General features: G+C 40.7%; 1 protein-coding gene across 1 annotated transcript; it reads left to right on the forward strand.

Moving 5' to 3' along the window:
• The first annotated feature begins 1130 nt into the window (after positions 1–1130).
• On the forward strand, positions 1131–20515 carry LOC147683465 (uncharacterized). The gene is made up of 2 exons (XM_086944853.1): positions 1131–1497; positions 19962–20515. The coding sequence occupies exon 1, from the start codon at positions 1142–1144 to the stop codon at positions 1475–1477; it is 336 nt and encodes a 111-aa protein (XP_086800979.1). The 5' UTR covers positions 1131–1141; the 3' UTR covers positions 1478–1497; positions 19962–20515.
• Positions 20516–23328: the final 2813 nt, after the last annotated feature.

Here is a 23328-nt window from a genome sequence, read left to right on the forward strand (position 1 = left end):
GGTGCTGGATCGCTTGGTGTCTCTGGTAGTGAGTGCGCTTCACTAGCGGCTTCTGATCTTTGAAGGCATGGGCCACTCTTACGGGCAAGTGGACCGCAGCAGCAGCTGCTGGGAGGGAGGGGGCAGGTCTCAGTGGTGTAACAAAACTTGAGGGGGCCTGGAGGGCCCAGTCGTCCCGGATTTAATCAGGAGCTCTCTGGCCAGAGTACTGTGCTGAGGGAGCCCCCTTTAGCTCGGGGGCTGCGGAGGCCTGTGTTACGCCACTGGCTGGTCTGACCCTGCCATGCATTTCTCTACAAAGGGGGGGCAGTGGGCGTGCTCATGAGCAACAAGACCGACTTCTTGCTTGTCTTGTTTGGGTCAAATCATTGTTTATTAATTATTGAATATGGCCATGTCTAAACTGGGGTGGCGTGATGAGCAAAATAACGATGGATTAAACCCAGATCTGTGACTGGGGGTGAATGCTTTGCCAATGTGCATCATTCCGTCCATCACCTTGTGTGTTTTGTTGTTCGCTCTATGTGGGAATGGTATGCCGAGACGTGGGTCCCGTGCTCACTACGCCACTGGAGTCAAGCTATCCTGGCTGATGACAGCTGATAGCCAGAAACCAGTCCTAGGATGCTTGATTCCGGTCCAGGGAAAACATGGCTTGGCAGTTCGGGCTGGACTGTTCTCATGAGGCACAGAGTCAAGACTGATTTGCATATGGCCATGTCTGAACTGGGGTGGCGTGGCGAGCAAAATAAAGATCTGTGACTGGGGTACATTTTTTGCCAATGAGCAACCTTCCGTCCATCACCTTGTGTGTTTTATTAATTATAGCGCCATAGAGTGAAGTGATGTATTGAAGGAAATAGCTACTAAGTTTACAATATATTGATTCGAAGGTCATATCTTTCAATTAAAAACTAGAAGAGCATCTCTAGGTTTAAATCCATTTACTGCTGCACACTCTCTAAGTGATGGACAGCCAGAAGGATGTCTTATCTCGCACAGTTCCTCTTATCAGCGCACAGAGTCCCCGGAGGTGGCGAGCAGGATTCCTTACCAAAAGAGGCAATGAGATAGCGTCACGCGCAGCGAGCGCTCTTTCTCCCTCCCCGGCCAGACCCAAACTGCTCAAAAACACCGCAACATGAACCATACCGCTCTGGCCTCTCTCATCGAAAAATGCGTCCTTCAAATTATGGAGAAATCCCTGGAGGAAGAGAAGACCCTGAGACAGAACCTCACAGAGGAGGGTGAGGGCCCCATCAAGCCCTACGACAACGCCTACTTCTTCATTCTCTTCGTCATGTTCTTTTACTCCTTCCTGGCGCTGACGGTTTTCTTCGGCTACGTCCGGTCCAAGAAGCCGGTGTCGAAGAAAGACCCGTATCAGGAGTTCATCGAAGACCGCAACAAGAAGAGCAAGTGGAACACGGCGCGACCTGTGGAGAAATATGATTTTGAAGAAGAATGCGTTTTATGAGAAGACGGACAAAGGAGAAGGTACATTAAAAAATACAATTTAAAAAGACCGTTGGGCTGGGTCGTGGGCATGGCTTATTTATTAGACAGATATCTTATCTTGCTACCTCAATTGTTGATGTTGCAGCGTGTCGCATGCCCGATTGTATGAAGTTAGCAGTCAATTTTTTTTCAAATGTGTGCAATTTGACGGGTAAAAGCCGCTGAGAGAAGGTAGGATGCAATTACATAAAACATACTGTAGTTTTAATTCACCCTATTATTAGGTTTATTAAAAAAGCCGGCAACAAATCATGTTGTTTTTAGACTGCATTATTACAAAGGTGTATTGAGAAATGTTTGAATACCAAATGTGTAGCTACAGGACAGGTCGCAGGATATTTTAATTACCCGAATCTGGCTGCAATAGTCGCTTTGCAACACAACCAGATTGCATTACACATTGGTTTTCAGGGAGTTCAAGTGATTTGGCCAGAATCACTCGAAGTGGACCCGAAGCTGATGCTGGAGCCAGGACTGGACCCAGTTTTCTCCTGCCCCAAGGCCGGCAAATCTAGCCAATAGGCCCCCCTCGCTTTATTTTAAATCGAAATATAAGCATTTATTTCTTTATTTATAAAGTTTTATATAGCGCAAACAAGATCCCGAAGGATATCAGAGCGCTTTACAAAAATGATGGAAGGAAGGACATAACAGTATATAGCAGGCTAGGCAGAAAGGCACATTATGCGGTAGGGAAGAAGCATGTTTATGCACGTGAAATTTACAATCTTAGATTTATGAACAACACTGCATTGATTGCATGAGATCTTGCACTTACAGCTCTTGAACATAGCAGACATGTGATATGTATCAGTACATAAAAACACAAGTCATTATTATTATTATTGTTGAAATTAAGAAGAGAAAGGCATACAAAGAAAAGGGCATAAGATAGTGGCATCGACTGACTCAATCGAACATGAGGAAATAGATGAAGGAACATTAATTAATAATTTCAAATGTTACAAGATTTCCACGCATCTTTGTGCAAGCCCAGCAGTGTTAACAAGCCAAAGGTAACCTATATATATACACAAAATCACATGGAATTGAGAGTGAAAAACACATCACATGCCCTAAAATAATGTATATCTTCCCTTCAAAACTTTCCTCCCACTGTTCTTTTTACACACACAGACACGGGCACACACACACACACACACGCACAAACGCGCACACACACACATATGGGATATCTTCATGAAAGATATTTTGAGTATGTACAGTAGTACTCTAAACAACCACCAACATTCCATTCACAAACTTTCAGGTGGTGATTTCCACCATTCCTATCTCTGCTTTGTGGAGAGTTCCGCCCGATAGAGAAGCTCTCCAGACAAGTAATTATATTTTAGTAGTAAATGTGGGAAGGACAACGCAGAGTGGTTGAAAAATGCGGAATAATTACTTCAAAATTGTGGATGGGTTTTAGGAGTAATATTGCAATATACAACAGAAAACTACAAAAGGGTAATACAATTGCAAAACACAAAATACAAATTAAAAAAAACACTACATTAGTACAAGTGACAAAACACGCTGAATGTATTGCAGCCCAGGCTTGGAGTATGCCACGTATCACGCATGGTCCACCCCTGTAATGCAACTCATTCCCACAAAACCCAATAAAGGCAGGGAACAATGCAAACACATAGGGAAACATATAAAATATATTAAATAATATTTTAAACAATACTTTATTTAAATTCATTTTAATTTTATGGTTAAATATTTTTCTAATGTTTGTTTTTTAAATAAATATATATATATATATATATATATATGTTTATATATATTTGCACTTTTGGCTAAACAACAAAAATAAAAAAAGTCACTGTTTCCAGCAGTGGGAAAAAGTTACTACAGAGTCCGTGATTCTCTTTATGGCGAATCTACTCACGGAGTGGTAATTGGATATATATATATATATATATATATATATATATATATATATATATATATATATATATATATATATATATACATATATATATATATATATATATATATATAAATATATATATATATATATATAGCATTTTCATAAATCATACTTTAAATGTTATATTTTTTAACCCAAATTTAAAGCAAAATAAAATTATTCTTAACTTGCATCCAAGAATCATTTAACTAGAATGATTGTGTGAGAGATGGGGAACGAAAGTGAACATTTAATTTAATTAAACTGAATTAAAAAATATTTTGAATAAAAGTTAAAACATTAATTTAAGTTACGATGAAGAAATATATTAGGTTTCCGTGCAGATGTATTGTCACTTGTTATGCTGGTGGTCCTATGTAAATAGGAGTTAGGAAAATGTGTTGTAATAATTTTTAATAAAAAAATAGGTAATATATTTTTTTGAAAATTAAATGCACCGACATAAATACATACAACTACTAGTAGTAACTTTTCTCAGTTTTAGGAATCATCATCTGCTCATTTTGGGATTTGTAGGCTCATAAATCTACATCAATGTCTACGTCTATACAAGGACATGGTGAATTCAAGCTATTAGGAGATTTCCACTGAGGTGTGGGTGTAGAGCTGCATGTGAGGAGGCCTTTACATGCAAACATCTTTGTGAATAGGACACTCTATGTTGAAAAAAGATTTCCTCTGCTTCAAAACTTTTCTTTCACCTACATAGGCTTTTGAAGGCCCCTGTCTTAACTTGGAATACCAACAGAATGCATACAAAAACAAGCCTGGAAATGTCTTGCTCTTTCTATGGTGCCTTTTTTAGCTTTGTGCAATAGTGCATGCAATACCAGAACAGTATTAAAATAAGAAAGAGCATCCTACTGGAAATGGAATGGTCTATAATTTATTTTTTTTGTGTTATGTTTAACAAATATTTTTATTTTGTGCACTTTTTTGCAGGAAATATTTTTATTTTATAAATAATGTTATCCAAATATGAGTAAGTATTAACATATTTTTTGCATAATACTTTAATAAAGCATTTGATGGTAATGTAGTAAGTGTTTCTTTTAGCTGGGAATATATTCTCACTGAAAATAAAGCTCTTCATGCTATATAATGTAAGCATTCCCTCAGAGGTGAAATAATTCCATTCCATAACTTCATATGGAGTGGAGTGATGTGGCTCACTGGTTAGAGGCGGCAGACCCGTAAGCAGACAATGGCCCGGGACCAGGGTTCAATTCCTGACGCGGCAGGGTCGTGGACCAGGGTCAGCGGACTCGATGATTCTCGCCTCGGTGCCTACTCTAACCAGGGATCACACTCGGCAACTCTGGGCATTAGCTTGTCTCATCTCTACAATGGCCACCCACATTCGCCGGGGATGCCTGATTTCACCTTGGAGATACCCAGTAGGGACCATCTCACAGGGATAGCCAGGACGGGTTCCCCAGCGGTCTACAGCGCCACGACGCCACAGGGCAGCAGTGCGCGTTACAAGACACATTACATTACATTACATATCGGTCCCAGGGACCATAAATGTACATAAACAGGCAAACAAAAGGTTCCTCCAGAAGGAGTATACACATGTGAACCATAAATAATACATAAGCTTAAAATGAGTTCATATAAAAAGTATAGGCTAAAAAGTGTCCCAGTGAATGACTGTACAGTATGACAAATTTAACAATAATAAAGTGCATTTTAGAATTTTCCATGAAATAAGCCTAGGCAAGTCAGAACTCAACCCTTCCAAAACAAACTGCCTGGGAATCACTTAATACAAAAACTTGTGTAATACAGTACGATCCAAGGTTAAAAACCTATTTAATCAAAGGGTATTATCATAAAAAACTTTAAAAATTAACGAATAAGTACAAAGAGTGATTAAGAAAAAATACAAACAATACAAGTTTCTAAGCCCGTGGTAACTTGTTTAAGAAAGTCCAACGAATACGCCACATAAGAGTTAACAAATGCGATACAGCAAAAACAATAGGGGCATGAGTGTCGTACTTTAGGACTCTAAATGCCTCTGCACAGTGTACAAAACCTAAGTTCCTGCAGAGTTGAATGAGCCAGCACTGTCTGGGTAGTTTATAACCAGGCCAAAAAAAAGACTTGTAACTCTGTCTCTTCCTTGTAGTTACAGGAAGGGCACTCTCCAGGTTGAGTTTTGGACCATTTATTTTAGAAGGCACGGAGCGATAGAGTCCCAAATCTAAACTGTGCATATCATTTCCTTACCAGGGTTAGTTGAATGAATAGTGGTTCTGCTACATCAATTTTCTGTAAGACAATTCCTTCTTTATGTAACGTCCACCAAATGGAGGAAATGTTCAAATAATGAAAAAAAAGAAAACAAAACAAATAATTTCTCCCAATATTCTAACGCATAAGAAAAACACTAACAAAAATTGTGAAATGTGAATAATTCATATATGTATTAACTTAAAGAGGCATGACATATAGATACACACAGTGTTATTCAAAAACACAGAACAAAACTACAGTGAAATTACAGTGCAGAATACAAACTGTTACATACATAAATCACAAAACAATCAAATCAACAGGAAACTTGATATGGGCACATTAAATTACATCAACGTCAAATTCATAAGAGACAGTCCTCTGTCAAACATAAAGCATTAGTTGAAAATTCAAAGTTTAACATGGACCACAACGTTTGATTTCCATTTACGTCGACGTTTCAACCCCCTTTATGTAGTGTAAAGTTTGTGACTATCGCTATGGGGTCTTCATCAGGACTAAGGAACAAGTGTGTGATGCCGCATTTCCCCGAGAGTGGACGTTCATTCGAGACACTCTGAGCGGAATGCCTGAGCAGTCAAAGCAGCATTTTTGCGCTGGCTCGTTCGAGCACACGTTACTGATCGGTGTCTATTAGGGCAGGAAATGACATGTTCTTGAACTGAAGAGGAATTAGTTGATCTCCGAGCTCCACAGCAGGAGGTAGTCCTGTGTGGAAGTAACTCTGTGAACAGAGGCCTTGGTCCTGTTCCTTTGATCTGATGCTCTACATTCATGTGGATACTGTGATTCTACATTTTAGATCAAAGAAATTGGAGGAGGCATAATCTGTCCCTGCTTATATTTTTTCAAGAAGACTACTTTAAAGTGAGACTGCCGTACTTGAGGAACGCAGCATCACACACTTGTTCCTTAGTCCTGATGAAGACCCAAAAGCGATGGTCACAAACTTTACACTACAGAAGGAGGGTCGAAACATCGATGTATCTGGAAATCAAAAATTGTGGTCCGTGTTAAACTTTGAATTTTCAACTAATCCTTTATGTTTGACAGAGGACTCACTCCTATGAATTTGACGTTGATATAATTTAATGTGTCTATATCAAGTTTCTGTTGATTTGATTGTTTTGTGATTTATGTATGTAACAGTTTGTATTCTGCACTGTAATTTCGCTGTAGTTTTGTTTTGTAAGTGTTTTTTGAATAACACTGTGTGTGCCTATATGTCATGCCTCTTTAAATTAATATATATATGAATTATTCACATTTCACTATTTTTGTTAGTGTTTTTCTTATGTGTTAGAATATTGGGAAAAATTATTTGTTTTGTTTTCTTCTTTTCATTAATTAAGCATTTCCTCCATTTGGTGGACGTTACAGAAAGAAGGAATTGTCTTACAGAAAATTGATGTAGCAGAACCACTGTTCGCTTACTGTAACTTTACCCACGTTCTGTACATTACTGGGCTACCCCATTGATATTAAGGATTGGTTGAATGTCATCCAGGAAGGGTTCTATAATGTACTCGTCCTTGATTTTTTTAAAATAATCTGTCAAATGACTGGAGGACGAGCTTTACTGGATGTTGGCAAGTTAGTGCCTCTTATAAGATTTAACCAATTCTGACCGGGCAAGTAGAAGACACAATTCTTCAGAGTTTCCCAACCTATGACAAACATCCTTTATGTATACAAATCAAGGTATTTTACTGATACCCGGCAGACTAAATAGCCCTTTAAGCTCAGTCCGATAGACGGCCAGTGCCCACAATCTTCACCAGAAAATTATGGGTCTAAGGCTGATCTCTTCCCCTATGGGCCTAATGCCCAGATCCAGGCATAGAAGGGGGAGGGAAGTACTGGGGGAGGCCTAACAACTGCCTCATAAAGTTGTTCTCTACCTTAATCAGGCTACTAGCAGTACATTGTCCCTACAATTCTGCCCCGTATAACGTACCACCCCTAGCTTGTACCTTATAAATCTCAGCTATTGGGCCGGCTGGTTTGTGGGTGGAAGTTCTATACATTTTTGCAATTCCTCGTTCAATCTGTGCAAACTTAAGGCTTGCTTTGGTCATTTGCGGCCCCCACTCCAGGTTTTTGGTCAAGGTGACACCTAAATAGTCAAAAACGGACACTCTTTCAAGCATGGTGGCATTCACACAGGGGTTGGAGCAGGACTTGTTGGCAGTATTGAAGACCATAGATTTGGTCTTCTGTGCATTAATCTCCAACCTCCTGGTCCTACAGAAGGCAACAAAGATTTCAAGAATTCGCTGGATTCCCATAGGCGAATTGGAAAGTAAAAGAGTGTTGTCAGCAAATGTCACAGCTGGGACCCTACTATATGCTAATGTAGGAGCATCATTGTCCTTCACCTTTCTGAGTTGGTCAACCAGTGCTTTGATGAATAAACAGAATAGAGTAGGTGCGAGCATGCACCCCTGCCATACCCCTTTAGTAATCGAAAAGTGGGGGTTAATTCACCACTTTTCCATACCTCACTTGCGCAAAGTTGGCTTCATGCAGTCTCATCAATATGCTAAGGAGGTACGGGGGAATCCCCAGGTATCTCAATACACCTCATAGTTCGGCCCTGGGCACAAGATCAAAAGCCAATTTCAGATCCACAAATATTAGGTAGAGGCTGCCACCCTCTTCTGTCACCGTTTTCAAAAAAAGAAGTTGGAGTCTAAATATCTGGTTGACGGTTGAGGTGTTTTTTCTGAATCCGGTGTGATAAGGGCTCAAGGTCTCCTGTTCTTCCATCCATGGCTGGAGGCGGTCAATGAGGACATGTGCAAACAATTTCTGGGAAACATCGATCAGGCTGATCGGCCTATAATTAGTTGGTAGAAGAGGTGAGCCCTTTTTAAGGACTGGGACAATTTCAGCCCCTAGCCAGGTGTCTGTGGGCGCCATGCCATTCATGAAAGCATTAAATAGAGCCCATAAGTAGGGTCCCCATATTTTTGGTTCCCCCGAAAAAGGTCCCCCGGTAGTTTATCAAGACCCAGCTCTTTATCAAAGGGAAGCTTGTTAATTGCATTTATCGATTCAGACATGGTAATCCCTGGGACCGTCTCCTGGGTGAGTCCCAGGGGAATTATGGAGACTTCATCAGTTTGGCCCATGGCTTCCTTGGTAGTATATAGAGCCTGGAAATGTGTCTCCCATGCTATATTTGGCTCAATGGCTGTGTTCCCTTCACTGGCATCTGTGCTAACTATCGTCTAAAAAGCCTTCATATCTTTGTTGGCCAAGGCAGATTTAAGAGCCTCCCATCCGTCTAATTTCTAGTTTGTTTTTTGCTTGCTGGAGGCTGTCTTTATACAGCATCTGATTCAGTTTAGTTTGATGCTGATCCTTCGCTTTAATTGCATCCAGGAGAGCCCGTTTTGCCTTTTGGCATTTAGCATTAAACCAGGTTAGTTTGGGCCATCTTTTCACCCTGTGAGGTACCTCTGGATAGAATATATCTGCCAGATTAGCTGTTAATTCTGCATGTAGTTTTGCAACTCTCTCAGTGGTTAGTGAAATACCATCTGTAAGTGTGGCCTCCCACATTTCTAGTAAAATCAGAATTACTGATTGGTATACTGTCACCATCTTATCAGGTGACTGTTGTATTTGCCCCCAGCTTATTTTCCGTCTGTTATTTGAGAGTATTAATGTGCTGCCTTGGGGTGTGCGGGTGGCCTAAGAATTTGAGTAACCCAGATTCGGCATCTCCAATTCCATGGTCAAGGCATTATGGTCGCTGTCATGCCACAGCAGGACAGCAAAATCACGAAGCCTTTGCCTAAATCTGGTCACCACTAAAATGTAATCCAACAGGGACGATTGACCTAATATGTTGAACTTTAACTTCCCAGGGATGTCCAATTTTGTGCAGCCATTGCACGCTCTTAGGGAGTGAGTTAATACAAATGAATTGATCTGAAGTGCCAGCGGGGACCAGGCTTTGATGGGTTGAATTTGTGGATCTGGGATTAGCCACTACAGGTCCTCACTGGGAATGGTATTACTTGGATCAACGAGGGGTTCAAATTGGCAGTTGAAATCACCCCCTACAATGAACCATGTGCCTGAATAAACTGTAGGAACTAAGAGGCTCAATTGGTCTAATGTCACAGATTTTTGACTAAAGCTAACAGGCCGGGAGTAAACATTAATGACGGCAATTTTTATCTTAGAGGAGAAGGAGAGTATTGCACTCTGAATGTCATCGGATGGGGTAATTAATTGTTCGGTTCTGCAGCCCAAATGCGAGCCTACCCAAATGGTTAAACCCTCAGATAGTCTACCCCTTGCCCCCGAAGTAGCACGGACAGACATTAAATGAGGTACAACCCACCCTCAGAGTGTATTCCCGTCCCCAGGTTTCCTGGAACATGCATACATAGTATTTGTCCACAAAAAGCCCCTAGTCTGGGCAGGACAATTTGTTTTTGAGTCCAGCAACGTTCCAGGATAAGACCCTGATCATGTTACCTTGGGTGCTCTTTGTAGAGATGCACTCAGATATGTTAGCATTAGGAGTTTGAGTAACCCTCTTTTGGGCAGTCGGATGGTTATCTATTGGCTTCACAGATGCGCCTTCTCTTGGTTTATTACTCAGAGGAACAGGTAATGGGGCTGAGGGTGCTCCTAGCGATTGCACCCCTGCTCCTTCTGGGTCAACGGTCTAGGATGTTTCTAGTTGGCGGTCCTTACATATTGCCCTTAACCCAGGGCATATTATGTGGGTGAGGTAATCCCCACTATGGTCTTCCAATTCCATTGCTGACTGCTGACTTACGGATCCCCGGGCTAGAGTTGGAGTTGCTATTTGTCAATCTACCTCTTCCAAGACCCCAAATCTATTGTTTACTGGCATATTAACTAGCAAGGGTCTGGGAGGGGCATCTTCCCAACTACCCACAGTTGGAGTACTTGGTGGCCATCTGCATGCTTCTGGAATGATGTGGGCCCTATATGACTTTTGGTGTTGAGTATTAAAAAGGTCCAGTGCAAAGGGCCTAATCCCTGTGAGTGACTCCTGGTGGCACGTTTTCTGGTTGAGTAGGCTACCGGCGATTTGGGGATTTTTAAAGTTTATAACTACACAGTCCCCTTGTATTGATTTTTGTCAGTTTCCCACCCAGCCAATTCTACGGACCATCGGGATTTCCCCTGCCCTGTCATAATCAAACTGCCTGTGCCTCCCTAGCCAGAACAGGCATTTGTTCCTAAGATCCAATTGTGTTTTCCTCTGCTTACTTTTAATTGCGGGTACGCCTGTCAATATAATTACATACGGAGAAGAGGTAGGGGTAAATTTATGGTCAGTAGGTTCACTACTTCAGGCCTACCAGTGATGCGTTCATCCCTCACCAACCCACTCGCAGTGTCCGTGAGCCTTTGTGGAAGGGAGCTGTTTTTGCCCCTATCCCTCTCGGGGGATGCTACAATTCAGCTAACGGCCTCATGATTGGAACTCCTGCCTGCCTGGTGATTATTGCCAATTGAACACCTTATCTCCTGACTTGAGATGGGGTCTGTGCTCCTCTGCTCACCCAGCCCATCCAGAGATGTCAGGTTTGAAATGTCCACCTGGCAGCCAAAATCATTCCGCCTTACTAATACCTGAGTACTGCTTACGTTGGTATTTACTTTCCTACTACCCCCCATTGTTACCACTTCATCTATGCGATTGAGTATGGGGGCTCTAACTTGGCTCAGTAGGTCAGTCAACAAGTTCAATGCCCAGGTAGGATAATCAGTGTCTAATCTTATGTGTGCGGAGGACAACCAGCATTTGAATCAGGTTTGTCCCAAACCTCTGCACTAGATGATGACTCCTCACTTATTTTCTTTCTTTTCGCTCCCACCCCAGTTGTTTGTTTATGCTTCCCATTCTTTGGAATACTAGGAGTATTTCTCCCCTTACGTTCTACTATTTTAGATGTAACTTCTTGGAGTGGGGATGGAGGTGGTTTGGCTGAAGGGACTGTGGTGGCAGTTTGTGAAGTACATGAATCTGACACTGAAATACGTAAATCAGGAGTTAGTGACGAGCACCACTCAGTGAGCTCTATTTCTGTATTGACCACCCCTATGGCCCGCTGTAACATCCTATCAATTGAGGTGGGTAGCAGTGACGATAAAGGAGTGGCTTTAGGCAGGTGTGGTTGGTTTGTTGGCAGGTACACCCATGATACAGCCTAAGGCAGCCAGTCCTCAGACACACCAGTAGACTCAACCTACGCCAGTCTAAGACTGAAGTGTAGGCTATGCAATCTCAGTACAAAAATAATTTAAAATAACCAGGATAGTGAGTGGAACAATGGGGGCTGTTAATGGGCAACAATTGCTTGCCTGCGCAGCACCCACCACCCTACTCAGAGTTACGTTATAGTCCTATTATAGGCAAACAATGTAATAGCTATATCTTCAATGTTCATATATAAAATTGTCACAGGTGCACCCAAAACCCCTGGTGATAAAAAATATAAGAAGCACAGATACTCTGTACGTTCAAAAACAGTCTAATAGTCTCACAAGGGGTATTCCCTTTTTGTCCCTTGCAACAGGAACAGTTAATTTTGGTGGCTACACTGAGATCACACAATAAGTGCCGCCGCCAGAGAAAAAGAAGCAGATAAATGCAGTTAAAAAGTGTTTACATCTCAGAGTCTTTCCCACAAGCCAACTAAAAAAGTTAAGGTCAAGGGGAGTGGCCCTGCCCTGCCTCTTTCTGTCACTGATGGGCGCAGAAGGGCCCCCCTTGGCCCGGGCCGGCACAGACACGCCTGGACGTGTCCAGTGTTGCGGTAGCAGCGAAGTGCCTTTGAGCACCTCTGGGCGCTGGAAAAGTGGCATCGGCACCTCCTGGTGCTAAGAGTTATGGGGCTTGGAATCCCCCCTGGCAGAGAGTAGCATCTGTTTGCTGGTGGCTCCTGCTCTACGTGAGCCGCAAAGTGCCTTTTTGCGCCCAAAGGTGTTGGAAAAGCGGAATCTGCTCCTCCTGGCACTAAGAGTTATGGGGCTTGGAGTCCCCCCTGGAAGAGAGTGGCGTCAGTTTGCTGGCGGCACCCATTGTGCGGGAACCGCGAAGTGCCTTTGACCGCCTCCGGGCGTGGGAAAAGCAGCGTCGGCTCCTTCTGGCACACAGAGTTATGGGTCTTGGAGTCCTCCTGGCAGAGAGTGGCATCTGTTTGCTGGCGGCTCCAGTGCTGCGGGGGCCGCGAAGTGCCTTTGAGTGCCTCCCGGCGCTAGAACAGCGGTGAAATAATACATCTAAGGGTCAATAGCAGGATTGTAAGTAAGGCTGGGCGTAGTTTTAGAAGTAGCACTATGCGAGCTACGCGTAGGACTACGCGAACTGCGTAGAAGTATGTTTGCACTGTGCAAGATGCCATTTTCAATGATTGCACAGTGCGGACAAGCATCCGGCGCTGTGCAATCATTGAAAACGGCATCTTGCACAGTGCGTGCTGTAGTTTTCTCCCGCTAGAGGTGATTTTTTCTCGAGCGGCAGCTTTCTCAACGCGGATTGGTAGTTTCTCTTTGCGAGCGACCCCGAGCATACGCGACCACTTGCAATGAGAAACCAGACCTCCCCGCATTGAGAATCTCGCAGGGAGGTTTATTTTCCACGCTCCCGATTGGCAACTTGATGTTGCTGATTGCGAACGAGGAAAAAGTCTTGCGAGGATGTCATTTTGCTTGCTCGCAGTCGCCAACTTGACGTTGAGGACCGCGAGCAAGCAAGAAATGACCGTTGCACTACACTACGCTACGCGTGTTTGCACTGTGCTACGTGCAGCTCGCCTAGTGCGAAGTTGTGCAAACTTCGCAAACTACGCGAGCGTAGCGTAGTGCTTTGCTCAGGCCTAATTGTAAGTCAAAATATTTATATAGCCTGATCCGAGATTTGCTTGATACCTTCTTGAATCAAAAGCCAAAAGGGGATAACCAAACAAACCAATGCCTAAAGGGAGCCGACCCCAAGCCAGTTATTTGGAATTGTACACAAGAGGTTGGATTTACTAGATGGACAAACGTCTTCACATTGACATGCCCTGAAGCAGCCCACTGCAGCATGTAACCATAGAGAAAATCATGTACGGTAACATAGCAGACCAGATGTTATTGCTTTCTTAAAAGTTAGTTAAGGTGGTATGTGAGTATCTGAAAGATAACAATTATTGGCCTGTGAAATACACATTCCTGAAATGTACTGCAATATACATTTATAAAGTGCTCATATAGCAAAGGGGCCTGAATAATCTGGAGTCTATTTAACAAAGTTTTAGAAAACTGTAAAGGCAACTCCAAAATGAAGCCTCAAAGATAGTTAGACGGCTGTTGGAATGACTGTGGGGAGAGCTCCCAAACTTCGGCTGCTGCAAAATTGGAGAAGGATCAGGGTCTCATCCACATACATTTAAACCCAGGGGGAAATGATGATCTGTGCCAGAGGCTATACATAGATGATGAATGAGGAGGCATGGTGGCCCGAGGAGCCTTGGGGAACACCACAGGGCAGTACCCTGGTTTGGAGAAAATAAAGAAGAATGAAAGATGATGGGGTTGGGTGAAAGTTATCTGGAAAATAGTTTTCTGTTTTTATTTCACCTACATAGCAGAACACGGAGAGAAACGATCTAAATTTATCCACATTTGGGGCAAAAGAAAAAAGAGAGAATACTCAGGAATACTAGTCATTTAAAACAGAAGAGTATCAGCCCACTTTTGCTGTTAATGGGCCATCATCAGCCAAACAGAAAGAACTAACCACAGAGATCTGTTCAAAGAAAGTTTTTTTGGAAAAAAGGAAGATTGAGTGCAAATATTTGGTAGTGTTAATTCAGTAAAAGCTTTATAAGGATATGTTGTCTGTTAAAGTGGGTTCTTTCTACTGCTCTTTTATGTGATGTTCAGCTTATAAAAAGTTAATTGCAAAAACCTTTTGGGTGCCGTGTTATGTATGGATATAAACAAACTTAGCTGAAAAGAAGTGGAGCGCTGTACAGGGTCAAAGAGGTAACACAAATGGTGAACTTGTTAATGCAAATTTGTTTATTCACAGGGATTATATGCCGAGTAAGTAAAGGGAAGTAACTGAATAGTGAGAAAGAAATTACACTGAGGCAAATAATTTACTTAAATGAATCCAGTAATGTTAATTAAAGTTTAACTATTCTACAATGGGTTTTTTTCACTACATGTACACTATTTGTGGTTTTGTAATGTGCAATGTGCACTAAATATTTCCTCTCGCGGTTTTTGATTTACCGACTCATTTCTAAGGTAATTATATTGATTGATGAGGCACATATATAATTCAATAGATTGTAGTGTCTCATTTTTGATGGTAGGTAATTTAATGATATTACTTGGCACTATACCTGATTCATTAGATGAATTATTGATACCTGAACAACAGAGAAATGGCTGAAATTATCACTGCAATGTTTTGCACTAGACATCTCCACTTTCACTGTGTGAATATTTAACTTATGTATATAGTTTTTCATACGAATAGTGTGCAATTTCATCTTTCCTTCTAGGACGTAACGTGTAATAACATTTGTGCGAGTGACTGCATATAATGCATAAATAGCACCCTCTCTAGAGAAGCACCATCTGTAAAGTGTATAACCCCCAACTGTGCAATATACACCATATAATACAAGCCTCGCCTGTTGGTTTTAGAGTACTTTAGAAAACAAGTTGACTATATCACACAATTTTTATGCACAGGGAGATTTGCTGATTTGCCAGAATCACAGGATGTAGAACTGAGGCAGGGATTCCAAGCTGGTTCTCCAGTGCAAAAGTTGGCACCTCATCAGCCAGACCATGTCTCCTGTACTCAGAAAATATCTGCTATGAAAAGGTCCATGTCCAAATGCTGTGATTGTGGTGCGTTTATGAAGGAGCCCGGTACTGTGCTGTTACTGGGCGACATCCACAGCAGAGGGCTGACAGTTGTGACTGGACACATCCTTCTGATAAAGTGTTCATTTAGTAAAAACAATGGACATATATTTGTGTTCCGTTGAACAGAGACTGAAGATGAAAGTTTTCTTTTTAATTGTTAAGTGTATTTCTACCTTTGATGGTGCTGTTTTATAAGCATATCTTGTCTGTTAAAGTGTGTTTTACTGCTCCTTTATGTAATGTTCTGCTTATCAAAATGTAATTGCAAATAAGTTGTGAGTGCTGAGTTATGTATGAATATGCACAACATTAGCTGAAAAGTATTGGAGTGCTGTACAGGCTCAAAGAGTTAAAACAAAAGGTGAACTTGTTTATTCACAGGGTTTGTGTGCAAGTAAAAAATAAGGAAAATAATTAAATAGCAAGGAGCACATTAAATTTAGGCAAATAATTTACTTAAACAAGTTCAGTAATCTTAATTCATGTTTAACTCTAATAAAAACTGTTTACTACAGGTATGTTATTTATGGTTTTGGAATGTGCACTACATATTTTCTCACATGGCTTTTGATTTAGCGACTCGTTTCGAAGGCAATTCTATTGATTAAATAGGCACAAATAAAATTCAATAGGCAGTAATATCTTAATATTGATAGCAAGTAATTTAATGATTTTACTTGGGCCCATATTACTCGGATATTAGAAGGATTATTGATTCCCTAACAATGAAGAAACAGTTGAAATGATCACTACAATGTTTTGCACTAGACTTCGCTACGTTCACTGTGAAGGTTTGCCTTCAATATATAGTTTTTTATACTAATATTGTACAATTTCATCTTTCCTTCTAGGAGCTAACGTGTAATAACATTTGTTATAAATTACTGTATACATATGTATTAAGAGCACCCTCTCTAAAGAAGCACTGTCTGTAAAGTGGATAACCTAAACTATACAATATACACCATGTAATGCAAGCTTGGCCTGATGGTATTAGAGCACTTTACAACACACCCAGACTATGTTACACAATTTTTATGATCAGGGAGATTACCCGATTTGCACTGAATCACAGGATGTAGAGCCGAGGCTGGGATTCCAAGCTGGTTCACCAGTGCAAAACTTTGCACCTCATCAACCAGACCATATCTCGTTTACTCAGAAAATATCTGCTATGAAAAGGTTTATTTCCAGATGCTTTGATTGTGGAGTGTTTATGAAGAAACCCAGCAGTGTGCTGTTAGTGGGTGACATCCGACGTGGAGAGGTGACATCTGTGACTGGACACAGCCTTCTGATAAAGGATGAAATACAAATGATCATTCTTTTCTAGCTTTTTCCCTTCTACCCACTGAGGGAGAACAGCAGTACATTTCCTGGATTTGACAATGGAACAGGACCCTCCTATTGTCCCTGGAATAATAAACCTGGAACTCTGTACATTATAAGCTTCTCTCTGCTAAAGACTGTCAAACATCAATTTACATCAGCTTTCTGCTCCTAACGGAGAGGTACCTTGTGCATTATTAAGGTAGACATTCAACTCCTAATTCCTTTATAAGAGTTGAAACTCCATCCAGTGTTTGCATTTTTTGTTATAGTCTGAAAGTACAAGGGAAGTGTCTCACATAACCACTTTTGCAATTTCTCTTTATGGATTGCTTATCCGGCATTCTTTCCTGTCCAATTTGCTCAAATCATGCACTTTATGATCCAGCGACAAATGTTGTGCTAGTTTGTTATTTTTCACCAGTGTCTAATTTCCCCTGTATCCCAGGCTCCCGTGTTATATCCCATCTACTCTTGACTCACTTCCTCATTCAACATCTTACTGATGATGGGATTTGTTTTGAATGTTCACAGTGTGCTGACTGGTCAGCAGGTACAGGAAGAGTACACTACAGCTATGAATCATGTGAAGTGATAATGCTGCTGCAGCTGCTTAATGATCCAGCACTGGGCAAACCTCCTACCATTGGTTATCCAATGGGTATTTTTGTGTGACTGAGAGGTGATGGGAGTTAGCACTTGTTCAAACACATATAATTTAAAGTGTAACCCATTTGGCTAACCAGTAAGGACCAGGATTCACTAAAAGTCAAATGTTTTATTACAAGTTAGCTGTTAGGTTAATTTAAATTAATCTCAATACCATGCTATAAATGTACAGAATGAAAACTGAGTAGCGAAACCTCCTGAAGAAGTTCAGGTGTATCAGTATGAGACAAATGAGAAATACAGTCACAACAATACATAGAATTAACAGCAGAATCTGGTGCTCAGAATAGAGTCTCGATCTTCTCTCTTAAACATGAGTAATATCTAAAGTCCAAAACTCTTAAAAGAAATTTAATCTAAAGAATCTCGAAAGTTGGGAAATGTGAAAAAGAGACAATTATGAAAAGTATGGGGGAAGGTGTCAGTATTTCAGAAGCTTGGTCAATAGTATTTTAGGGATAGGGAAATACGTGTTAGCCTATGCCACACTCAGCAAAGAATCAAAGGGGTAAGCATAGAGGTCTATACCTCTCAAAGTCTAAAGAAAAAGAGGTCAACCTCAACCTGTCAGAACACTAGTTAATACCACACACTTCTTTGGGTAACGCCCATTGATCACACCATATGGGGCTCCATTGTCCTTTCCATTCTCACATTGTGAGCTGTAACATTAGCAGACTCTCCCAGGACAGTCCTAAGAACAACATATTACTTGAGTACATGCAACTCCTCGCAACATTACTAAATAGAGACTGTCAGTTAACACTCTGACTCTCCAAGTTCTTTCTCAAGGTCTTCTCAAGCTCTCTATCGCTAGTGCAGAGTTACATCTATCCTCAAACTAACAAACCATGTGAAGTACCTGAAAAGAAAAGTCACACAAGCAGAAATGGAAAAACAGTATTTTATGCAGAAAGAAATTCATGCCTAGTTAAGTCAGGTTAAGCATCTTATTCAATAGTGCCCATTAAGACATATTGCTGATGCACACACAACTACAAATGAATAACATTTAAATACACACATTCAGCATTAGATTCACGTTGCACTTTAAGTAAATGTAAAGTAACTTTGAATGCACAAATACAAGTTTAACTAAGAACTACATTATGAATACCAATGTGAAAACTTTAGTGCACATGTTTACATAAATCTCTCTCGTTTCTAATGTAAATACATTTTAATAGTGTGAAGATAATTAATCAAATCTCAAAAGTATATATTTAATTCCAATAAAATAAGGCACACAGTGCATATGATTACTAGTTCTGCAATGAATGCACTTCAATACTGAATTTCAGTACAACACTTTACATTCATAATGCTAGAACACACAAACTATATACTTCTAAGTGCACATATATATGCATATATATGACGTATAAGGGTGGACTGGTCATTTAAAACAGCAGAGGAGCTGCCCATTTCTATTGTTAATGGGCCATCATGAGCCTAACAGAAAGCTCTAACCACAGAGATCTGTTTGGAAAAATGTTTTCTGGAAAAAAAGAAGAAGTATGTTTGCAAGAAATTGGTAGTGTTAATTTAGGAAGAAAACAATGAGTATACATTTGTATACGGTTGAAGTCAGACTGAAGATGAAAGTTTGCCTTTTAATTGTGAAGTGTATTTTCTACCTTTGATGGTGCTGTTTTATAAGCATGTCTTGTCTGTTCAAGTGTGTTTACTGCTCCTTTATGTAATGTTCAGCTTATCAAAAGGTAATTGCAAATAAGTTGTGGGTGCTGAGTTATATATGTATATGTGCAAAATTAGCTGAAAAGTATTGGAGCACTGTACAGGCTCAAAGAGTTAACACAAATGGTAAGCTTGTTTATTCAAATGTGTTTATCCACAGGGTTTATATGCCAAGTAAGCAAAGGAAAGTAATTGAATAGCAAGGAACAAATTAAACAGAGGCAAATAATTTACTTAAACGAATTCAGTAATGTTAATTAATTTTCCACTGTTCTACAAAGGGCTTTGTTCACGACAGGTACATTATTTGTGTTGTAATGTGGTTAGTGCGCTAAATATTTTCTCATACAGTTTTTGATTCAGTGACTCATTTCTAAGGCAATTCTATTGATTGATAGGGCACACATTTTTGAGGACAAGTAATTTAATGATTTTACTTGGGCCTATATAACTCGGACATTAGAAGGATTATTAATCCCCTAACAATGGAGAAACAGTGGAAATGATCACTACAACGTTTTGCACTAGACATCGCTACTTTCACTGTGTGAATATTTGCCTTCAACATATAGCTCTTTTGACTAATGTTGTACAATTTCATCTTTCCTTCTAGGAGGTAACGTGTAATAACATTTGTGATGAGTGACGGCATACAATGTATAAATAGCACCCTCTCTAGGGAAGCATCATCTGTTAAGTGGAGAACCTCAACTGTACAATATGCGCCATATAATGCAAGTTTGGCCTGGTGGTATTAGAGCAATTTACAACACAACCAGACTATGTTACACATTTTGTATGCACAAGGACATTAGCTGATTTGCCCAGAATCACAGGATGTTGTGCTGCAGTTGGGATTCAAAGCTGGCTCCCCAGTGCAAAAGTTGGCACCTTAACAACCAGACCATATCTACCCCCTCAGAAAATATCTGCTATGAAAAGGTTAATTTCCAGATGCTGTGATTGTGGTGCCTTTTTGAAGAAGCCCAGTAGCGTGCTGTTACTGGGTGACATCCACAGTGGAGGGCTGACATCTGGCACTGGACGCGTCCTACCGATAAAGGATTAAATACAAATTATCATTCTTCTCTAGCCTTTTCCATTCTACCTCCTGAGGGAAAACATCGCGACATTTTCTGGATTGCAAAATGAAAAGAACACTTATATTTTCCCTGAATGAATGAACCTGGAACTCTGTACATTATAAGCTTCTCTCTGCTATCAACTACCGAACATCAACTTATATCATCTTTCGCTTCTAATGGAGAGGTACCTTGTGCATTATTAAGGCAGACATGCTACTCCTAATTCCTTTGTAAGAGTGGAGATTCTAACCAGTTTTTGCATTTTTCCTTATAGTCTGGAAGTACATGGGAACTGTCTCACATAATCATTTTATACTTTTTTCTTTGCGGGTTGCCTATCCCGCACTTTTTCCTGTTCAATTTGATCAAATGATGCACTCTATGATTCAGCGACAAGTATTGTGCTAGCTTTTTATTTTTCACTAGTGTCTAATTTCACCTATTTCCTAGAATCTCCATTATATCCCATCTAATCTTGACTCACTTCTCCATTCAACATCTTACTGAAGACAGGAATTAATGTTCACAGCGGGTACAGGAGTAGGACACTACAACAATGAATTATATGGAGTGATAATTCTGCTGTATCTGCGTAGCTCACTCCAAGGTATTCATTATGATGTTGCTCTGCACTAAATGTCAACTGATATTGCTTGGCAAATGACCTAGGCAATTGGTGAAAGTTTGTTTTTCTTTAAATTCCGTCTTAGACAGCAATACTAAACCCCATAATGAACACCAAGACCTGGTATAAAATCATTAATTGTCTTTCTAGAGATCCTTTTAAGGAGCAAATAGTCCCCCCTCTTTCTTATGAATCCTTAACTTTGACTGGGGATGCAGAATATGGGCAGCAGGCATTTATAATATGATAATATTACGTAGAAATGTAATGAATGTTAAATGTGTGCCATTCTTTTACTACATCTTTATGGCGGCTCCTCTGCAATGGCAGAGAAACGTCGCCCCACTGCCTGGGTCAGAAGCAGCAAATGAAAAATAAAACTTTGTCATTGTTTTATGTTTCATATGTCAGCTCTGAGCAAGCTTGCTCAACCAAAACACACGGGCATACTTAGGTTCCTTCAGCCTGGCTGCATTGAACAGCTGGGCTAGAGAAACCCCCACTGACTCTCTGGTCTGAGCGGAGCATCTTTTCAGCCCGCTCTGACCAATCCCCGCGCTGCTCTCACATAAGAACAGCACAGGGATTTCAGTGTGTCCGTGATGCAGCATCAGTGCTTGCTGTACCAGGAAGGATGAGGCCGAGTGCAATGTGAGAGGCAGGCGTGAGCTCCAGGTAAGTGTGTCTTTTATATGTATTTTTTTAATATTAACCCCCACGCACTCTCCCTCTCCTGCGCTCCCACCACCTGCCCATTCATCTCTTTATTGTGGCGGCTGCCACTGCTGTAGAATGATGATTCATTTTGGGCACCTGATGCTGACGCACAGGAAAGCTCTTGTGCCAGAAGAGTGGTTTGCTTTTGGATTGACCCTAGTATGCAGTGCTTTTATCAATATATTTTCAGTGTAGAGGTATTTGGCCAACATACAAAAGCAGTTACTACCACATAAAAAGGGCTCTCCTGATAAACTCTTTAAACTCATATTTCGAATATAAAGTTAGCGCTCACATAAGGAACAAGATTGAATGTGTTGGAAATTGAAACCTTCCATGCTTCATCAATGTTCAAATGAATGAAAAGGCAGCCACAACGAAAGCTTACCCACCCTATTCAACATACCACTGACACACTTACACTGGTTTTTCGAGATCAACACCAAAGGATAGAAGGTCTTTTATAATTACCTTGAACCATTGAAACTGTTGATTCTTTCCTGAGGCTGGCCAAAGAAGGTGCTATTTACGGTCAGCCTCCATGTAGAGAGTGCATCTATGTATGCCCCTTAAAGGTTGCAAGAGCGAATTTCTGTTACAGAAAAAGTTGTTAGAGGACAATGAGGTTTGAGCAGTTCTTGTAGCTGAAAGCTTCTTGAACTCACAGCACCCCAACATGTTGAAAGCTTTGCTCCTCAACACTCGTCTACTTTTTTCTATGTCAGTTTATTTCATTCCACATGATTGTTTGTAGCATATTTATGTACTTACCGATCACTGGCTATTTTGGACTTCAAATAAAAAAACTCTTTTGGAAAAATGCACATTTATTGCTATATAATAAAACAAATCGGTGGATTATTGAATAAGCCTCCATGCCTTTACTATGGATGAATAGTTATAACCAGCATTGTTGCACAATACTTAAACACAATGCACAATGATTATAAAACTAGTTGATGTTCTCTCTGAAAAGCAATTGTTTAAAGCCTTTTTATTTACTCATTAACTAAGGATGAAAGATTCAATTCCTCATATTCTCAGTAGAACTAGGCAATCTTTTTTTGCTCAAAAACAAGAGTAGTCAGAGGGGCACACGTGGTGCACCGTCCTATGTCGAGCCTACCAGACAGCTCAGCTGTTTGATTGCTGTGAGAAAGTGTCTCTTGTGATATGGTTAGCACCCACTTTTTGCCTGGACATTGATGTGGTTTCGATTTTAGTGCAGAGGGTTCCTGACAATCCAGTACCCTGTGCCAATGCTTCTTCCCTAAAACTATTCCCCAATTGTCCCTCCAGGCCCCCTGGAAGTCCCTAGTAAAACGTACCTGGGTACCATGGGCATTGTACTGAAGAGGATCCCATAGGGACCCTTCAACCAGGCCATGCAGACTGCCACTGCAGCATGCAGTACGTAGGAACAATGGTCCCAGAAAGTGATAATACAATACACAATATTGACATGAATAAAAACCCAAATTCAAAACAAGGACAACGAATATTTGTTGCACATATTGTTTTTCATCACAGTGGGCATTGATCTGTTGGTATCA

Source organism: Lissotriton vulgaris, chromosome 11 (genome assembly GCF_964263255.1).
Source record: "Lissotriton vulgaris chromosome 11, aLisVul1.2, whole genome shotgun sequence".
Classification (NCBI taxonomy): domain Eukaryota; kingdom Metazoa; phylum Chordata; class Amphibia; order Caudata; family Salamandridae; genus Lissotriton; species Lissotriton vulgaris.